Raw genomic sequence first — 21797 nt, 5'->3', positions numbered from 1 at the left:
TTTATTATTTTTGGTTATGGTTTTTGACTTGAAACTTTATTTCTGAATGTGTTTCTCCATATAGGTGTTCGTTCCAGCAAAACTGATATACTTTCTTTTTCGGGTAGTGGTATCGGGGTATTCCTCCGCATCTTTCACAATAGTCAACTACCTCGGTGGGAAGTCCAAGCGTGAGAGGGTGACTCACTGTATTTACCCCAAAATGGAAGTCAACAGGAACTCGCTAGCGACTTGTGACTCCAAGTAATAAGGCAGATGTGTCAAAATCACACCGTTAAAGGCAGAACTTTTCAAAACTTTGTGATCGCGGTCTGAGGCTTGTGTGTAGCAGACGATCTTTTGGTCTTCCTTGTCAACGCTGAGGAATAGTTTTGTTGTGACACTTGTTAGAGTCGACAGACATGAAGCCGCTGAACGTTTGTGCGTGTGTTCTAGTACTAGCTTTCACAAAGCTTGTCAGTGGTGACATTTATTTTCACAATCCAAGGTGGGAACTCCCTCTCTCTCTCTCTCATTTCGATTATAACCATTTTGCTTAGATCAGGACTAGCTGTAAGAAAGGTCCTACGGACCTAATGCTATCTTTCCTGTAATAAAGTTCAAGTTCAAGTTCTCTCTCTCTCTCTCTCTCTCTCTCTCTCTCTCTCTCTCTCTCTCTCTCTGTTTCTCATGTTAAACAAAATTATAATAATATATATATGCAGATCTAAATTAAGTTATGTTAAAAATTGACACTTGGAAATTGTACTTAAAATGCAGCATGACAATTTATTTTTTTAAATTTGTATCTGTATATATATACAGTTATAATGTATTAAGTTTGATGTGATAATTCTTTGATTATATTGTTTTCTGTTCTTGTTGACCCTATGTTAGGGGAGGGCTGGATGTAAAAAAAGCAATATTCTTGCTTATCTATTACCCTCGATAATAAAGATTTTGTCTTGTCTTGTCTTGTCTTGTCTCTCTCTCTCTCATAATATATATTTCGTCAGAGATGATTTTAATACAGTATATATACTGTATACATGTAACAAATGCCCTCTCTCTCTCTCTCACACACACACGTACATGTAATAACAAATATCTTAATAACAATTGCTCTCTCTCTTTAGCTCTCTCTCTCTCTCTCAGTAACAAATATCTAGATTTTTCTCTCTCTCACTGACAACAAAACCCGTATAAATTGGTCTGTGTGTGTGAATGCTGTGATAAGCATTATATATATATACTGTTCAAAAAAAGAAACGCATAGTTGCTACTTGCCAAATTTGTTTTATTTTTCGAAAAAATTAACAGAAAATCCAATATTTAGATTATTTGTTTGAAATTTGGTATGGACACAGTTGAATGCACACACAGTTCATTTGCATCTTCAAATCAATCAGTCAATCAATACGATTGGGTGCCGAGGCTGTCAAGTCAGTAGGGGGTGTGACTGCCTTGAGCAGCAACAACTGCCCGGCACCTTCTGGGCATGGACTGGATCAGATGCCGGATATCTTGCTGTGGGATGGTGTCCCACTCCTCCTGAAGTGCCTGCAATAGATCGCGGTGATTTGCCGGCGCTTCTTCTCGCCTGCGCACACGTCTGTCCAATTCATCCCAGAGGTGTTCTATCGGGTTCATGTCTGGCGACATGGATGGCCAGGGAAGCACCTGGACATGGTGGTCGGTGAGGAACTGGGTGGTGAGTCGTGCTGTGTGCGGGCGAGCGTTGTCCTGCTGGAATATGGCATCCTGGTCAGCCAGAAGAGGAAGGGCGTGTGGGCGCAGAATTTCCTCCACGTATCGCTGGGCAGTTATGCGCCCTTGGACGTGCACCAGGGTGCTCCTTCCAGCAGTATTGATCGCCCCCCACACCATGACGCCTCCACCACCATGAACGGGTGCCTCATCCACACAGTTGGGCGCGTAACGTTCGTTTACTCTCCGGTAGACCCTCCTCCGACCATCATGTCGCTGGAGCAGGAAGTAGGACTCGTCGCTGAACCACACGTGTCTCCAGTGATTCCGGACGGTCCAGCGAAGGTGCTGGTTGCCCCACTGCACTCGGTTCTGGCGATGGCGGCGGATGAGGACAGCTCCTCTGTGAGGTCTGCGAGCTCTCAAACCAGCTTCATGCAGGCGGTTCCGCACGGTCTGGTCCGATAATCGGTGTGGCCCGGGGAGAGCCTGGACAGAAGATGAGGCCGACAGGAAACGATTCCGGAGGTGGCGGAGCCGTATGAAGTGGTCGTGAGCAGCAGTTGTCGCCCTTGGTCTTCCCGCTCGTGGCAAGTCAGCAACGGAGCCAGTGGCTTGAAACCTGACCCACAGTCTACTGATGGTGCTCTGGGACACGTGGAAGTGCCTGGCGATTGCACTTTGACTTTGGCCTGCTTGTAAACGACCCAATGCAATTTGGCGGTCTTCTCTGCTCAATCGGGCCATCTTTCGTCGCTGAATTGTCGTCTGATTTCTTTGTGGCGAACAATCCGCTTTTATGGGTTTTGGAAGACATGGTGAGAGCTCAATATTCCCCGAGTTTCACGAGATTACACTGAAGCATGACGAGTGGTCATGCCAAATGAGCAATTTTGACATTGTAGCCACTGATAACGCATGCGTCACGTGCAGAGCTCACTTGTGGCAATGGACGAAAGGTCGACGACCAGATAAACATTTTCGGCAGTTTGGTGGATATCCTTGTAGCCATATAACTAAATTAACCAAATATTACAAGCTATGCGTTTCTTTTTTTGAACAGTATATGTATATATCAGTCAAACTGCATGCATGTCTTCAAAAATGTGGATTGGTGGCTGATATTTTCATTTTGGGTGTTAATTATAGCATGTGCACATGTGGCTTAGTTCATTATGATTAATATTATTATTATTGTTGTTAAGATTATTGTTATTAATATCATACTGCCAAATGGGCAACAATTAACTGTTGTCTGAACGTTTGTCTGTTGATCTGTCCCCCTCTCTCTTTCTCTCTGTACTCAAGACAAATACACACAACTAAACATTATTCCTCTAAAACAACAGTTCTTTTTAAATGCTAATTAACTTGTGACTTTTTATGTTCAAAATTTACAACCACGAAACACCTTCATTATCATACATCCAAAACCTGTTCGAGCGTCCTCCTGGTAGAGCCAGGCTTTTGAACTATACGCTACTGCTCCCACGCATTGATTTGTATAAATCCAGTTTATCTTGCTGGGGATCGTTTATGTCAAACCCTTTCGTCTTTTAAAGAAAATGTTCGAAAATATCTTTGTCAATCATACTTCTCTCCCTACACTTGAAAATCAGAACTATTACAATTATAATTTATATCACATCTTAATCATCATTTTTATAATGCATGAACCTTGTTATTATATTTATAACTATAGTGTTTTTGTTAGTTTTAACCTGATTTAAAATTCAGAGTTAATTACTAAATTATTTATTCTTTTGGCTGTTTTAAACGTGTTATATAAATATAATATATGTAATGTATAATGTCATGTGTCTGAAAGGGACAGGTTGGAAAATTAGGCATCGCCTAAAATCTTCATCCTTTCGTAATAACATTTTGAATCTGACTCTCTCTCTCTCTCTCTCTCTCTGGATCTCTTTCTCTGAATTTGTGATAAACAGACAGTGTGTTGATTATTTAATTGATTCAGTAATTAATGTATTTATTCAATTAATTTATTAGTTTAGTATTCAAAAAATAAATGGGGACAGGCATATCAAAATTACCATTTGCCATAATAATTAATACATAAGATGCATCATGCACATCACATTGACATGCAGGAAGAAGTGTGTTAATTTACAGCTAAGAAAACCTCCGACATGTGTAAATTAAAGAAGTATTTTAGAAACTATCTTTCAATCAAACTTGTTTACAGAGTGTAACACTAACAAATACTGTCTGTATATTATAAAAGCCACCAAACAGCCTCAGTGAGTCAGTAGAATGATCAAGACCACGTGAATAAAATGGCCAGCTTTAAATACAAACAATTCTTTTGTGTTGACCCCATTGTGCAAACAATGGGATTTGACTGGCGTTGAATATAAATTTATGCATATAATTCAGATTTGCAACGCCTACTGTCACAGTGTGCCTGAGACGCATTTTTCTTTCCAGAGTAAATTGTTGACAACTGTGACAGAAATGTCTACCCACTCATTGAGAGTCACTATAACTATCAGAATAAATGGTTAAATACAAATAGATATATTTGTGTGTCCTTTAGATGACTGTTTCGTCAGAGGATCTTTTATAACTGTAACTTGATAGTTAAGAGATGATTTTAATACTTTGTAACATTTTGATGATAATGATCGCATAGTTGATTTTTTTCCTTGCTTTTTTCTCTTTTCCTCGTTAATGAGTCCAGGATCCGACGTGTAAATTAAAGAAGTATTTTAGAAACTATCTTTCAATCAAACTTGTTCACAGAGTGTAACACTAACAAATACTGTATATTATAAAAGCCACCAAACAGCCTCAGTGAGTCAGTAGAATGATCAAGACCACATGAATCCGACATGTGTAAATTAAAGAAGTATTTTAGAAACTATCTTTCAATCAAACTTGTTTACAGAGTGTAACACTAACAACTACTGTATATTATAAAAGCCACCAAACAGCCTCAGTGAGTCAGTAGAATGATCAAGACCACATGAATAAAATGGCCAGCTTCAATTACAAACAATTCTTTTGTGTTGACCCCGTAGCGCAAACAATGGGATTTGACTGGCGTTGAATATAAATGCATATAATTCAGATTTGCAACGCCTACGGTCACAGCTAGTGTGCCTGAGACGCATTTTTCTTTCCAGAGTAAATTGTTGACAACTGTGACAGAAATGTCTACCCACTCATTGAGAGTCACTATAATTATCAGAATAAATGGTTAAATACAAGTAGATATTTGTGTGTCCTTTTGATGACTGTTTCGTCAGAGGATCTTTTATAACTGTAACTTGATAGTTAAGAGATGATTTTAATACTTTGTAACATTTTGATGATAATGATCGCATAGTTGATTTTTTTCCTTGCTTTTTTCCATATCTTTTCCTCGTTAATGAGTCCAGGAAAGTTTGTACATGCGGCGGATGTTCAACAGTGTTCTGAAAGATTCTTGCTAAGGAAGTGAAGTAAGGGATCTGAATTACTCTTAGATATCTTCTGAAATTAATATATATATATACACTGTGTTTTTGAAGAATGTACAGTCAAACCTGTCTAAAACAACCACCCAAGGGACAGACCAAACATGCTTGGTTTTACAGACAGGTGGTCGCTATGAAAAGGGGAATTATTTACACAGAAAAAAACCCAACTCTTCGGGGATCCTTTGGGGTGTCTTAGTGGGTATAGGTAACTGTTATCGATAGGTGTTCGCCAGGGCAGGTTCTACTGTACTAGCAAAACAGATCTATATTAATATTAATTCAGGATAGCAATTAAGTTTAATTCCCCTTATTGAATTGCTGATCAGAAATGTCTGTAACTTACTTTTTTTTCTCTCTCTATTGAATAAAGTCTTAAAGCAACACCATGCTTTTACAATCTTGAAATTGGTTTAAAAGCAAATTAAGAGGGAACAAAATTAGTACAAGTTGGATGATGTTGGATGATGTAATGATTTGCATACGTAACACAAACAGTAATTAACATATCTTGAACTGCTGTTCACGCGAAGTGTAGGTAGTAACTATAGTATGGTCATCCAGTAAATATTTTGTAACTGATATTCTATGCCCTAATTAGGTTATGCTGATAAGTGGGAGCAAAGATAAGTGGTGGCTGGGAAGGTTATGGTGAAGAGTTAAGTTGGTAATTACCGTAAAATCCCTAGCAAACGCCCAGTATCTAGCAAACGCCCACCCCCCACTTTGGGCCAAAAGTTGTGCAGAGGGGTCACTACCTAGCAAACGCCCACCCCGGATTTTTGGTTGTTTTTTCGGGAGAGAAACGGACACATTCCACCTCGCGTCCTACCCCAGTTGAGAGTAGCAGACAATGTGCGTTTGTATGCATCCACAAATGGATGGATGACGAGGAACACCCTCTTGACCTGGATTCAGCGTGTTCTTATAGGCCAAACCTTTTAAAGATGGCATCAGAGACTGCTGGGTTGAGTGGACTGAGAGAAGCAAGACCACCGACAGCTGCTGGCAACCTCAAGCAGCCTAGAAGGCAAGACGTCATCAACTGAGTCAGCAGGGCGTGGGAGAACATACGACCTGAAACGATCGTTACGTCCTTTCTCAGGTGCGCAATTTCAAACGCCATGGACGGTTCCCAAGATGATGAAATACTTGAGTGGTTTCCAGATGAAATACTTGAGTGGTTTCCAGATGAAATCGGCGCTATCCTGCCCGCAATCACGGCAATGGATTTGCTCCAGAAGAAGCTGAGAGTGGAGACGACAGTGAAGACGATCATGTTGACTTCGAAGGACTAGAATGAGCCCACGATCATTAACCCTACCAGATCTCCAAACAAGAGAAGAAACTGTGTTTGTGCTGACGTTATTCTGAGAATTTAAAGAATCAAGGTCACTTGATGTTCTTTTTTTTTCTTCTTTTTTTCTTTCACAGATCGTTGATCTTAATTTATGTAAACAAACGATGTGTTTATTTTTCATTAAAATTGCACAAATCACATGGTTGTATCACCTTTTTTTTTCTCGTGAAAATGTGATGACACTTTATCTTGCAAAGCAAACGCCCACCCCCTACTTTTACCCGAAATCTGTGCGGAGGGGGGTTGGGCGTTTGCTGGGGATTTTACGGTATGTGTACAAAGCCTGCGAATCGTGACAGTTTGTATCCTGTTAAGATGCTGCGAATCGTGACAGTTGTAATCAGATAATTAGCTTAAGTATTTAGGGCAAAGAGTGTGAGTTTCCTATCTGATAACCTACTTATGATACACAGGCATCATGTCTCCAATGTTTTCATTGTTACATATAACATCATTCAAACATGATGGGTCTAAATTGGATTTTAGTGAGCCTGAAATTGTTCTTGTCTTACAAAAGCTGATAATAATGACTTCTTTTTACATTTAGTCAAGTTTTGACTAAATGTTTTAACATAGAGGGGGGAATCGAGACGAGGGTCGTGGTGTATGTGTGTGTGTGTGTCTCTGTGTGTGTGTAGAGCGATTCAGACTAAACTACTGGACCGATCTTTATGAAATTTTACATGAGAGTTCCTGGGTAGGATATCCCCGGACCTTTTTTTCATTTTTTCGATAAATACCTTTGATGACGTTATATCCGGCTTTTTGTAAAAGTTGAGGCGGCACTGTCACACCCTAATTTTTCTATTAAATTGATTGAAATTTTGGCAAAGCAATCTTCGACAAAGGCCGGGGTTTGGTATTGCATTTCAGCGTGGTGGCTTAAAAACTAATGAGTGAGTTAATTTTTGGTCATTAAAAATCGGAAACTTGTAACTAAAATTATTTTTTTATTAAACGATCCAAAAACAATTTCATCTTATTCTTCGTCATTTTCTGATTCCAAAAACATATACATATGTTATATTTGGATTACAAACAATCTCTGAAAATTAAAAATATAAAAATTATGATCAAAATTAAATTTCCGAAATCGATTTAAAAACAATTTTAGCTAATTCCTTGTCGGTTCCTGATTCCAAAAACATATAGATATGATATGTTTGGATTAAAAACACGCTCAGAAAGTTAAAACGAAGAGAGGCACAGAAAAGCGTGCTTATGCAGCACAGTGAAACCACTACCGCGCTAAACAAGCTCGTCAGTTTCACTCCGTTTTGCCCAAGCGGCGGACTACGGTCAATTTAAAAAAAAATGCAGTGCGTTCAGTTTCATTCTGTGAGTTTCACAGCTTGACTAAATGTAGTAATTTCGCCTTACGCGACTTGTTTTTTTTTACATTTATATCTCAATATTGACACCAAGCAATTAGAACTCAAGGACAATTATTTCTTGCTTTCAAGTCAGATTGTTAGTATTTGACTTTTTATTTTTTTAAATTATGAACTTGTGTGTTTACAGGGGAAGCAACAACAGACTTGATGAAGCGAGAAGGGACAGAAATAATGCAAACAGGTGTGTTTGTCTGTCTGTCTATTAATATACATGAATCTATTTATCTATCTGACTGACATGTCTGTGTTGACATTTTGTTTCTTTCGGTGCAGCTAAGAAAGTAACAAAGAAAAAGTTGCATTGAACTTGACTTTACTTGAACCCTGATTGCTGCAAAATTAAGAGTAGAATTTCCAGGTAATGCCTGAAAAGGTTTATTCTGATGTATTAGTGTATTTTGTCAAATATTTGGAAAGTTTTATTTCAAGGTATGGGGGGTCAAGACAGTTTCAACGTTTGTGGTGTCAAACTGTCATTTTGTTGTTGTTATGAATTAAAACTAAAACTTAATCAATACTAATACCAATGTGATTTAAATGCTAGGATTACATTCTTGTCGCAACAGTCCTAATACATGCACTAATCGAAATTTAAACTTTGTTGCAGATTATTTGATTCTCAGAATAATGACAGGGGAGGCTACAATGTTGGTTCCCTCTACTATTACGGGACATCTATTTTGCAAGTGGAGTGGTGAGTTTTAAAGGCACAGTATTAGCCTCCAGTAAACCATCACAGATACTGTCAGGCTTTTACACACAGTACAAACACCCTTTCATTTAAACACTCATCGCTTGAGAACATCCTAGGTGCTCTCCGTAAAGAGCGAACAATTTTCAAAGAATTTATTTTTGCGTGGTTTATCTTACCCCTGAGCCATCGTGAACCCGTGTGATCCAGTTTCGCTTTTTCACAATGTAGTTGTCAGTTAGTAATTTGAATGCGACTCGATGCGAGCTTATCTGCAATAGCACGTTATTATGTACCTCTCACTATGCACGAAATAAACGGCTGTGGTTCACAAGAACTCTAGCGATGGCTTTTGACTGTTGAGAGGAACTGGCGATATGCATAAACCGTCGTCTGCTACCAGAACCACTACCTTGCGTGACCCTGCTTCCGGGCTTTTCTTTTTTCAAACTTTCAAAACTTCGAATTGTACTGATCTTGTCTTGATGAAAAAAAGAATTCTTTTATGATTTAAGAATGTTTGTGTAACAAGCTGTCAATTTATTATTTAGATTTTAAAAGTTAGTTTACGGTCGCATACTTCGCGGAGATGAGCATGACCCGCCTCGGTCTTCGTGTTAGCCGAGATTATCTGAAGGTAGTCTCGGCGATGACTGTTCTTTTCGTTAGGTCTAGCGGCAAACGCACCACGGTCCAAAAAGTGTCCGAGACAATCCGCAAAATTAATTCTTTAAAAATTGCTTGCTCTTTATGTAGAGCACCTAGGATGTTCCCGTTTGGTGAGCGTTCAAATGGAAGGGTGTGTGTAAAAACCTGACAGTATCTGTGATGGTTTATGGGAGGCTTACTGTGCCTTTAAGTTGTTACTGTTTTGAAAGGAACTCAGAATATGACACACAGCAAGTATAATATGTTGCACCATTGTCTTACTGCAGCAGTCCCTCTCATGAACGGACACCCTTGGGCCATAGAAAAACTGTCCGTACATTGCAGGTGTCCGGTCACGAGAGGGGTGACCACACCACCTCCTCCCCCATATACTCACAGAGACACACAAACAACAGGATTGAGTCTATGCTAACCACTTCTTGTGGCTACTAAACAATGACAATAAACTCCTAATACTTCTTTAAACGTTCTTTAAAAATGATTTGTATGAAAAGTGTTGAAAAGAAGAGATAAAATAAATCCTCAAGGCAGTGAACACACTCACCATGCACTGACATACGAAAGCAGCCACACAAACACAGCACAGAGGAGCCGTGTGCAGATGCTTTGCAAGAATAAGCTTGAAAGCCAGTTTGAATAAATAGCAGCAGATAGAGCTGCATGTCATAATCATGTAATTTATTTTCTTCTTGTCTGGCTTTATTGACTGCATGCCGATCATGTGGCATGGCAGTGACTTTTCACTCTTCAGTTGGAAATACACTGTACATAACACAGCTCCCAATCTCCCTCACAAATGCCTACCCCAAGCCGTGACAACTGATGCTTGGAAGAGTACACCTCTTTATTTCTCTCCAATGCTATAGATCCTGCTGACATGCAGTGACACCGGACACCCCACAGAGTTTAGCCAGCTACCCCCCCCCTCCCCCTCACTCCCTCCAGGCATGTACTGTTTGGGGAGCACACAGTGAATTACCAAGCGGCTGCAAATACCCACGAGGGTTTATTTTCCAGTAATCAAGGAGTTGTCGTCATTGTTTAAAGTTATTTACACAACGAACAACACGGGTCGAACATGTATGGTAAGCCGTTTGGCTCATAACCATTACACGTGTAATAAATCATAAATACACGTGTAATAAATGATTTATACACGTGTATTTATTTCTTATTGCACGTGTAATTCATCTTTTTTCTTATGCTATGGAATAGCATAATGATTAAATACACGTGTAATAAATATTTCATACACGTGTAAGAAATGGTTAAATACACGTGTAAGAAATGTTTATTACGCGTGTATTTAATCATTTCGTACACGTGTATGACATTTTTATTACACGTGTATTAATCATTAATTACACGTGTATTAATTATTTATTACACGTGTACTAATCATTTTTTACAGGTGTAAAGGTTATGAGCCAAACGGCTTTCCATGGAAAGCCGTTTGGCTCATAACCATTACACGTGTAATAAATCATAAATACACATGTAATAAATGATTAATACACGTGTATTTATTTCTTATTGCACGTGTAATTTATCTTTTTTCTTATGCTATGGAATAGCATAATGATTAAATACACGTGTAATAAATATTTCATACACATGTAAGAAATGATTAAATACACGTGTAAGTAGAGGTTACATGCCGAGTCTCAGTGATTATCAAAAATAATGGTCGAAGTTAGCGGATCATGAAAAATGCGAGCTTCAGCGAGCTTTTTCATGACCGCGAACTGAGACCATTATTTTTGATAATCACTGAGACGAGGTATGTAACCTCTTTATTCCTCCTTTCTTCAGTTATTCAAAGAAAAGAGGAATTTTTGTGCGAAAGTTTGATTGAATCCAAATCACTCAACCAGTCTACCTGCGCTGGCGATTGAATAATGCGCGGTTGTATAGTTCAGGGAAAATCAATCAAATCTGTTAACACTTCTTGTCAGTTTCCCTGTTTTGGACTAAAATCAAGTACACAGTTATGTTGTTATTCTGCTGTGCCGGTAAAGGCAGATAGTGTGTGTTCTGGTCATGTTTTGGTATCGCTTAGGAAATGTTCTTTCTTCGAATGGGACAAGCAGACGAACTTTTTCACCCGTGTTCCAACGTTAAAAACTGTATGAAGTTCCGTTTTCTGGGGCAAAATAGTGTATGAAACCGCTGTATGTTCTTTAAATTGATGCGATGTGTGCATTTGGTTGCGTGTGATCTGTTTATAATGAAATATTGTCGAAAACTAACCATCGGATTGCAGTCTCTTGTCCAAGCAACTCAGTTCAGAAAATTTGGAAGGGGAACTACTCTTGTCGTACGAGAGTTACTTGCCTTGGGAGTTTGCGTGCACTCATACGAGATCTAAAGCGAGTTTCTCTGCACTGATCGTTAGATTTGGATTTAGAAAACAACCAAACTCAAAGATTTTATATGGAGATTAATGTGTTCAAGCCTGTAGTTGCCAGTTTAAATGCAGTATGTTTGTATTGTTTGGTCTAGAGATGTATATTTCGTACATTGGAGCGTTCGGAACTTTTCAATCGCTAAAGTAGTTCCCTCAAAGTCTAACTCATCAACCTGTGAGCTATCGAGGATTCAGGCCCGTTGTTGGGTAAGTGATTTTGGTTGTTGGGTAAGTTACCGAAAAATAACTAGCCCTACACCTTTACAGAGAGAAAGAAGCAGAGGGGGGAATAATAAATATTTCATGCACGTGTAAGAAATGTTTATTACGCGTGTATTTAATCATTTCGTACACGTGTATGACATTTTCATTACACGTGTATTAATCATTAATTACACGTGTATTAATTATTTATTACACGTGTACTAATAATTTTTTACACGTGTAATGGTTATGAGCCAAACGGCTTTCCATAAACATGCAGTCATGCAGACGACATTTTGTAGGCAATTTCATTTTAGCCTAATCACTCAGAGTGTCAAATGCGCGTCATTCAAATAGTCCCTATTCTTTTACTTTATTCTTAGTGTGGTGAGTGAGAGAAATCTGTATTGACATTGTGTGACTGTGTCAATAGAATTATAATTTCTAGCGCCTGTATTGCGTCGTAGGCTGTTATCGTAGGTATGACGTAGGTATGACGTAGGTTTCAGGGTTTCGTCATTTCACAGACAGGGGTGTCAGCTTGTGTCTATCGGTTACGTCTGCGTGTTCGGTTTGAATGAAAACACACAGACTATGCATTTGTTTGAATATTCCTGAATGGGGAATGCTTAGTTTTGTTCTTAATAAGTTAAATTAGTTTAGATCGTATTGATAAAAGAATGTTTGGGGTGGCGACGCATAATCAAGCAGCGTCATATAGGACCCTCTCCCCCCTTCCCCTTTTCCCGACTAAAATGAGTAAAAGTTGTAATGAACTCGGCCAAAGTTGAAACAAACGCGCACTTGTGGCCTGGACTGGCAGAGAAAGAACATGTCAAGCCTTGCCGGCCTTGGGATGAATTATGCATAAATTTGTGATGCATTTGTGAAGTGAAAGAGTGTGTGTTGGTGTGTACCAATTGGAGTGATGGAGTGTGTGTTGGCTGGATGTCCTGGAACCGAATGCTGTGAACCAGGGAGTGTTTCGTGTCCAGAGATGATGTAGACCAGGTGAGAATAGACCTTTTGTTATCGGTACATCTTCTTTGGAATTGGCACAATAATTTGATTGTTCTTTAGTCATGTGAATGTGTGGAATTAGATCTCAGCAAGCACAGAAAGTTGGTCCCCTCTCGGACCAATATTGGATTTGGCTAAATGGTCTGTTGTTTTGTCTGGAAATTGACAGCTGTAATAAAATGATGTGTAATTAACAACAGAAGAGAAGGCCAACGATAAGATTGAGAAAACCAAACATGCATGATGTAATACTGGAACTTGAATGATTGTAATTGTGGTGTTGATGACTGTGTGAGATGATACTTTGATATGAATTGTCGCTTCGGTAATTACTGACTTTGTTTTTACTTTTTGTTTTCCCAGCCGAGCGGACTCTTGGTGGGATAGCGTGTATAGCTTAGTGTATGTTTAGCATAGCGTGTTTATGATAGCGTGTATGTTTATCATAGCGTGTATGTTTATCATAGCGTGTATGTTTTAGCGTAGTGTATGTTTTACTACGGTGTATAGCATAGCGTGTTTTACTACCGTGTATGTATAGCATAGCGTGTTTTACTACCGTGTAGGTATAGCATAGCGTGTTTTACTACCGTGCATGTATACCATAGCGTGCTTTACCACCGTGTATGTATAGCATAGCGTGTTTTACTACCGTGTATGTATGGCATAGCGTGTTTTACTACCGTGTTTTAGCATAGTGTATGTTTAGCATAGCGTGTTAGTTCTAGGTAGTGTTTTACTACCGTGTTTAATAGCGTGTTTTAGAGCACACGTTACACCAGTGACTTTATAGTGTTGTGGCAACAGAACTTTTTCGAAGTAGAGATTTGCCTCACCCCACTTCTGACACCACATTTTTGAGTATGTGTTTCCACCTTTTTCAGACTAAGTGTTGAAAATGTTTATTGAAAAGTAGCATTAGTCTGACGAACCTATTTTTAACTTTTATTTTAAATGCTTGGTGATTGCGTGCGTGAGTGTTATGCAATAAAGAGGACAGAGAACATCATTCAATGTATTCTACCAACTTTTTATTGTTTGTGTACTCTCTCCCTCTCCGCTTTTTTTGTAAAATATTGCTAACACCCGCATGCGCTCCACCACATTTTGGCGTCGCCCGACAGGATAGATAAGTGGACACATTTTGAGAATAGAAAGTAGTACAGTAGTAGTAGTTTAGGTATACACGCTGTCCCACCCGTCACCAACCGTCACCAACCTGGAACCACCCGTCACCAACCTGGAACCACCCGTCACCAACCTGGAACCACCCGTCACCAACCTGGAACCACCCGTCACCAACCTGGAACGACCCGGTGATGGACGGACTTTGGAGGAGAGACTCCAGCTCGACTATCGACCAACCCCAGGGAGTGGACGACTTTAACACCGTCAATTTCCGAGGATCTGTGGTGACTGTGTTTGTTTCTGCACGTGCCAGTAATGTGAAAGGACATTTAGTGGAACGTATCGATGGCCAATGGTGAGTGGAATTTTTAAATATCTTCCACAGAGGAACAGTGGCTGATGCGGAACAGGCGTCCTGATACCGTGTGCGTTCTGTGTATCTGCTTTATCATGTCTTGCTACTGACCCGGTAGTGACATTTTGTTGAATTCGTGGACTTGTGGGTCTAGTGAGCATTACTGCATATTTGCCTCATTTGTGTGCTGTGTTTATGTTCAAGCATTTTGTATACATTTGAGCAGAATAGTGTCACTTGTGTGATAATGTTGTTTTATTGTTCACCATGAGCGACGGTGAGATGGAAGATGCAGTGGGGGGTAGTCCCATGAGCAACCCCACAGTGTCTTCTCACCGGGATCGCCCTGAGCGACGGTGAGATGGAAGATGCAGTGGGGGGTAGTCCCATGAGCAACCCCACAGTGTCTTCTCACCGGGATCGCCCTGAGCGACGGTGAGATGGAAGATACAGTGGGGGTAGTCCCATGAGCACCCCACAGTGTCTTCTCACCGGGATCGCCCTGAAACGTTCGCGACGGTGAGATGGAAGATGCAGTGGGGGGTAGTCCCATGAGCAACCCCACAGTGTCTTCTCACCGGGATCGCCCTGAAACGTTAACCATGCGAAGTCTGGGGCTTGGGTTATGCGTTGCTAGTTAATTTGTTTTAAGCAAACATGGTGAGCAACATTTAATTGTTGAAATACCAAATATCAAAAATATCAAACATATCGAACATATTGGGAGGGAAGGATATATCTACATATTATTAAATGTTATATACTAACTTGTACAAGGAACCCCGCACAGTGCATTCGCGTGCAGTTGACGTACTCCCTCGGTTCCTTCGGATCATGGAAACATTATTGGATTCTTAGGGAGTGGGTTCAAGTAAAGTTGGGGAGCAGCTGTTCTGTGTTGCCTATTGTTTAGTGCAGGTTAGGCATGTAAATATGTTCTAAGGTTACTTTGTTGTGAAAATTTTTTTTGGCGTCCTTGACAGTACGTTGTTCTCTGTCCTCGGGATCATTTTCTTTTGTTATTCAATGAGAATTCCCCCCCCCCCCCCCCCCCCCCCACCTCCTGATCTGTATCATCAACATGTCGAAGTCTTTGTTAGCATTGTTAAGGTAATAGTTTCGGTACAGTCAATGCATCTTTAAATAGTGGTTGACATGTAGGTTCGAAATGTGTTAATAGTTTCGGTACAGTCAATGCATCTTTAAATAGTGGTTGACATGTAGGTTCGAAATGTGGTAATAGTTTCGGTACAGTCAATGCATCTTTAACCTTTGCCGGATGCCGCTTTTGACTACACACTCCCGACGATGCGGGTTTGTCTGAACCCATACATTTGAAAGAGGGTTTTTACCGTTTATTCCTCTAACGACGATGCGGGTTTGTCTGAACCCATACATTTGAAAGAGGGTTTTTACCGTTTATTCCTCTAACGACGGGGTGGGTTCAGGGAAACCCACAGCGCTACTTCAGTGGTTGCATCGAGTTTCTCCCTTCACCGACCTCTTGCAGGGGAGGGAGAGGGGGAGGGAGAGGGGGAGGGAGAGGGGGAGGGAGAGACTGAGAGACTAAGAAAGAGAGAGAGAGAGAGAGAGAGAAACTAAGAAAGAGAGAGAGAGACTAAGAAAGAGAGAGAGAGAGAGACTAAGAAAGAGAGAGAGAGAGTCTAAGAAAGAGAGTGAGAGACTAAGAAAGAGAGAGAGAGACTAACAAAGAGAGAGAGGGAGACTAAGAAAGAGAGAGAGAGAGAGACTAAGAAAGAGAGAGAGACTAAGAAAGAGAGAGAGAGAGACTAAGAAAGAGAGAGAGACTGAGAAAGAGAGAAAGAGACTAAGAAAGAGAGAGAGAGACTAAGAAAGAGAGAGAGAGACAGACTAAGAAAGAGAGAGAGAGAGATACTAAGAAAGAGAGAGAGAGACTAAGAAAGAGAGAGAGAGAGACTAAGAAAGATAGAGAGAGAGACAAATAAAGAGAGAGAGAGAGAGAGACAAATAAAGAGAGAGAGAGACTAAGAAAGAGAGAGAGAGAGACTAAAAAAGAGAGAGAGACTAAGAAAGAGAGAGAGAGAGACTAAGAGAGAGAAAGAGAGACTAAGAGAGAGAGAGAGACTAAGAAAGAGAGAGAGACTAAGAGAGAGAGAGAGAGAGACTAAGAAAGAGAGAGAGAGACTAAGAAAGAGAGAGAGAGAGACTAAAAAAGAGAGAGAGAGACTAAGAAAGAGAGAGAGAGAGAGAAAGAGAGACTAAGAAAGAGAGAGAGACTAAGAGAGAGAGAGAGAGACTAAGAAAGAGAGAGAGAGAGAGAGACAAAGAGAGAGAGAGACTAAGAAAGAGAGAGAGAGAGAGACTAAGAAAGAGAGAGAGAGAGACTAAGAAAGAGAGAGAGAGAGACTAAGAAAGAGAGAGAGACTAAGAAAGAGAGAGAGAGAGAGACTAAGAAAGAGAGAGAGAGAGACTAAGAAAGAGAGAGAGAGAGACTAAGAAAGAGAGAGACTGAGAGAATAAGAAAGAGAGAGAGAGAGACTAAGAAAGAGAGAGAGAGAGACTAAGAAAGAGAGAGAGACTAAAAAAGAGAGAGAGAGAGACTAAGAAAGAGAGAGAGAGACTAAGAAAGAGCCAGAGAGAGAGAGAGAGACTAAGAAAGAGAGAGAGAGACTAAGAAAGAGAGACTAAAAAAGAGAGAGAGAGACTAAGAAAGAGAGAGACTAAGAAAGAGAGAGAAAGAGAGACTAAGAAAGAGAGAAAGACTAAGAGAGAGAGAGAGACTAAGAAAGAGAGAGAGAGAGACTAAGAGAGAGAGAGAGAGACTAAGAAAGAGAGAGAGAGAGACTAAGAAAGAGAGAGACTAAGAAAGAGAGAGAGAGAGAGACTAAGAAAGAGCTAGAGAGAGAGAGAGAGACTAAGAAAGAGAGAGAGACTAAGAAAGAGAGAGAAAGACTAAGAAAGAGAGAGACTAAGAAAGAGAGAGAGACTAAAAAAAGAGAGAGAGACTAAGAAAGAGAGAGACTAAGAAAGAGAGAGAGAAAGAGAGACTAAGAAAGACTAAGAGAGAGAGAGAGAGAGAGACTAAGAAAGAGAGAGGGACTAAGAGAGAGAGAGAGAGACTAAGAAAGAGAGAGAGAGAGAGAGACTAAGAAAGAGAGAGAGAGACTAAGAAAGAGAGAGAGCGAGAGACTAAGAAAGAGAGAGAGACTAAGAGAGAGAAACTAAGAAAGAGAGAGAGAGACTAAGAAAGAGAGAGAGACAAAGAGAGAGAGACTAAGAGAGAGAGACAGAGAGAGAGACAGACAGAGAGAGACAGACAGAGAGAGAGACAGACAGAGAGAGAGAGAGACAGAGACAGACAGTCAGATAGACGGATAGACGGATAGACAGACAGACAGAGCAACTGACAACAGACAGAGAGATACGGACAGACAAACAGAGAGACAGACAGTCTCTTGGAGACAAACAGGCAGACAGACACTGTTCCGCCGCTTTGGTAATTATGGGTGTAGCAGAACCCGCGCCGTCGGCAGAGGGATAGTTACAATCACTACTACTCTTTAAAAGTATGGGTATGTGTGAACCCGCGCCATCGGTAGTGTTTATGTAAATTATCATGATCAATTAATTCTGATGTTTTGTCATGTACACACTAAAAATTTGCAGACAGAGAGCAAATTAGGTGTGTGAGAGATACTTAAAATTTCAAAACGATACCTTTAATGGTTCCAGAGTTACAATGATTTTAGTGTGTCTCTGGGTACAGGTGAACCCAGGAAGCACGGCAAAGGTTAAATAGTGGTTGACGTGTAGGTTCGAAATGTGTTACTCAGGATTAGCTTTTGTGACTGAGACTTGCGACGGCTGAAGATATAGGTTAGCCCAATTTGAGTTTTGATTGGTTGTTGAAACTTCTTTGGTGGTTAGGGTTTAACATCATGTTTTTGTTTCCAAGACATGCCTTCAGGAGAAGTCATGCTAAGTTGGGGAGAATGTGGTGAGTGAGAGAAATCTGTATTGACATTGTGTGACTGTGTCAATAGAATTATAATTTCTAGCGCCTGTATTGCGTCGTAGGCTGTTATCGTAGGTATGACGTAGGTATGACGTAGGTTTCAGGGTTTCGTCATTTCACAGACAGGGGTGTCAGCTTGTGTCTATCGGTTACGTCTGCGTGTTCGGTTTGAATGAAAACACACAGACTATGCATTTGTTTGAATATTCCTGAATGGGGAATGCTTAGTTTTGTTCTTAATAAGTTAAATTAGTTTAGATCGTATTGATAAAAGAATGTTTGGGGTGGCGACGCATAATCAAGCAGCGTCATATAGGACCCTCTCCCCCCTTCCCCTTTTCCCGACTAAAATGAGTAAAAGTTGTAATGAACTCGGCCAAAGTTGAAACAAACGCGCACTTGTGGCCTGGACTGGCAGAGAAAGAACATGTCAAGCCTTGCCGGCCTTGGGATGAATTATGCATAAATTTGTGATGCATTTGTGAAGTGAAAGAGTGTGTGTTGGTGTGTACCAATTGGAGTGATGGAGTGTGTGTTGGCTGGATGTCCTGGAACCGAATGCTGTGAACCAGGGAGTGTTTCGTGTCCAGAGATGATGTAGACCAGGTGAGAATAGACCTTTTGTTATCGGTACATCTTCTTTGGAATTGGCACAATAATTTGATTGTTCTTTAGTCATGTGAATGTGTGGAATTAGATCTCAGCAAGCACAGAAAGTTGGTCCCCTCTCGGACCAATATTGGATTTGGCTAAATGGTCTGTTGTTTTGTCTGGAAATTGACAGCTGTAATAAAATGATGTGTAATTAACAACAGAAGAGAAGGCCAACGATAAGATTGAGAAAACCAAACATGCATGATGTAATACTGGAACTTGAATGATTGTAATTGTGGTGTTGATGACTGTGTGAGATGATACTTTGATATGAATTGTCGCTTCGGTAATTACTGACTTTGTTTTTACTTTTTGTTTTCCCAGCCGAGCGGACTCTTGGTGGGATAGCGTGTATACGTATGTTTAGCATAGCGTGTTTATGATAGCGTGTATGTTTTAGCGTAGTGTATGTTTTACTACGGTGTATAGCATAGCGTGTTTTACTACCGTGTATGTATAGCATAGCGTGTTTTACTACCGTGTAGGTATAGCATAGCGTGTTTTACTACCGTGCATGTATACCATAGCGTGCTTTACCACCGTGTATGTATAGCATAGCGTGTTTTACTACCGTGTATGTATGGCATAGCGTGTTTTACTACCGTGTTTTAGCATAGTGTATGTTTAGCATAGCGTGTTAGTTCTAGGTAGTGTTTTACTACCGTGTTTAATAGCGTGTTTTAGAGCACACGTTACACCAGTGACTTTATAGTGTTGTGGCAACAGAACTTTTTCGAAGTAGAGATTTGCCTCACCCCACTTCTGACACCACATTTTTGAGTATGTGTTTCCACCTTTTTCAGACTAAGTGTTGAAAATGTTTATTGAAAAGTAGCATTAGTCTGACGAACCTATTTTTAACTTTTATTTTAAATGCTTGGTGATTGCGTGCGTGAGTGTTATGCAATAAAGAGGACAGAGAACATCATTCAATGTATTCATTAAACTACTTTTTATTGTTTGTGTACTCTCTCCCTCTCTCGCTTTTTTTGTAATGGCAACACCCGCATTGCGCTCCACCACATTAGTCTCCGACTCGTCGGCATTATACTTGTCTCGTCTAAATATCGGACCCTATTGCTACGATGAAAACACAATAGCGTTTATATAGCTATTCTGACATTACATTCTGTGTTAAAATCATGTTTTTGTCAGCAATGGTCCATGTCGTTGATTGCAGACGACGGTTCCCTTTCCGCAGTAATCTTGAACTTTAGCGTGTTAAATTCATAGCTCATAATTCAGAGGCATTTAAGTCTCCAAATTTGTAGAACCTGCACTTGTAATCATAACAAGTCATTTTAGATCCCTTTGAAGTTACGGAATGAACTCCGATGAACTGTACGAATGCATTTCATTTACATGGGTCAAAGAAGGAATTATCCGTGTGAGCGAACAAGGGAGACAACTCTTTCGTGTAAATGATGTCCCATGGTTGACAACGTACGCCATTTTCGGTGCATTTTCGTCGATTGAACAACCAAATTAATTAATTATGCTTAAGTTTGGAGCTCAATCTGTCAATTAATTTCACAACAAATGTTCTTTGGCTTGCTTACATGGACTTGTATCAAAAATAAGTCAAGAATGTCACTGGATTCTGAGCTATGAATTTAACACGCTAAAGTTCAAGATTACTCCTTTCCGCATGAAGCCACGGAAATAACCGAACATTGAAAAACCCACGGACATGTACAGAAACAAGTCTGGCGAGGTATGCGTGTACTTTATACACGTCAGCCATTGTTGTTACAGTTTTGAGTCAAGGTTGTATTCTTCGGCAACAGGTCTGGGTTTCAAATGATGTCATGTTCTAAAAATAAATTCTAGTATTGCTTATTTTTTTACTCACATGCGAAGCAAAAGTGAGTCTATGTACTCACCCGAGTCGTCCGTCCGTCCGTCCGTCCGGCCGGCCGGCCGTCCGGAAAACTTTAACGTTGGATATTTCTTGGACACTATTCAGTCTATCAGTACCAAATTTGGCAAGATGGTGTATGATGACAAGGCCCCAAAAAACATACATAGCATCTTGACCTTGCTTCAAGGTCAAGGTCGCAGGGGCCATAAATGTTGTCTAAAAAACAGCTATTTTTCCCATTTTCTCTGAAGTTTTTGAGATTGAATACCTCACCTATATATGATATATAGGGCAAAGTAAGCCCCATCTTTTGATACCAGTTTGGTTTACCTTGCTTCAAGGTCAAGGTCACAGGAGCTCTTCAAAGTTGGATTGTATACATATTTTGAAGTGACCTTGACCCTGAACTATGGAAGATAATTGTTTCAAACTTAAAAATTATGTGGGGCACATGTTATGCTTTCATCATGAGACACATTTGGTCACATATGATCAAGGTCAAGGTCACTTTGACCCTTATGAAATGTGACCAAAATAAGGTAGTGAACCACTAAAAGTGACCATATCTCATGGTAGAAAGAGCCAATAAGCACCATTGTACTTCCTATGTCTTGAATTAACAGCTTTGTGTTGCATGACCTTGGATGACCTTGACCTTGGGTCACATGTATTTTGGTAGGAAAAATGTGTAAAGCAGTTCTTAGTGTATGATGTCATTGCTAGGTTTAGTTATTTGACCTTGACCCTGAAGGTCAAGGTCATGTAAAGGTCAAGGTCAAGCATGTGAGTCGTATGGGCTTTGCCCTTCTTGTTAGGTTGTGGCTATATATATATATCCACGGGTCCGTGTCTCTAGTCCCCAGGCTATATCCACGTTACTGACGTCATGGTC

General features: G+C 40.1%; 1 protein-coding gene and 2 long non-coding RNA genes across 3 annotated transcripts in view; all 3 read left to right on the top strand.

Moving 5' to 3' along the window:
* The first annotated feature begins 138 nt into the window (after window positions 1-138).
* Window positions 139-21797, top strand: part of LOC138964736 (protein DD3-3-like) — a 52619-nt gene continuing 30960 nt past the window's right edge. The window contains exons 1-3 of the mRNA XM_070336776.1: window positions 139-487; window positions 8047-8100; window positions 8527-8613. Of these exons, the coding sequence (XP_070192877.1) occupies window positions 402-487; window positions 8047-8100; window positions 8527-8613 (227 nt within the window). The 5' untranslated portion in view covers window positions 139-401. The remainder of the gene's footprint in view (window positions 488-8046; window positions 8101-8526; window positions 8614-21797) is intronic.
* Window positions 12265-13919, top strand: LOC138964731 (uncharacterized). The gene is made up of 2 exons (XR_011455196.1): window positions 12265-12901; window positions 13274-13919. It is a non-coding gene; the product is annotated as an uncharacterized lncRNA (long non-coding RNA).
* Window positions 17699-19972, top strand: LOC138964730 (uncharacterized). The gene is made up of 2 exons (XR_011455195.1): window positions 17699-19437; window positions 19530-19972. It is a non-coding gene; the product is annotated as an uncharacterized lncRNA (long non-coding RNA).

Source organism: Littorina saxatilis, linkage group LG4 (assembly GCF_037325665.1).
Source record: "Littorina saxatilis isolate snail1 linkage group LG4, US_GU_Lsax_2.0, whole genome shotgun sequence".
Lineage (NCBI taxonomy): Eukaryota > Metazoa > Mollusca > Gastropoda > Littorinimorpha > Littorinidae > Littorina > Littorina saxatilis.
Note: the sequence above shows the minus strand (reverse complement) of the source record. Positions and strands in the feature narration are given on the sequence as shown.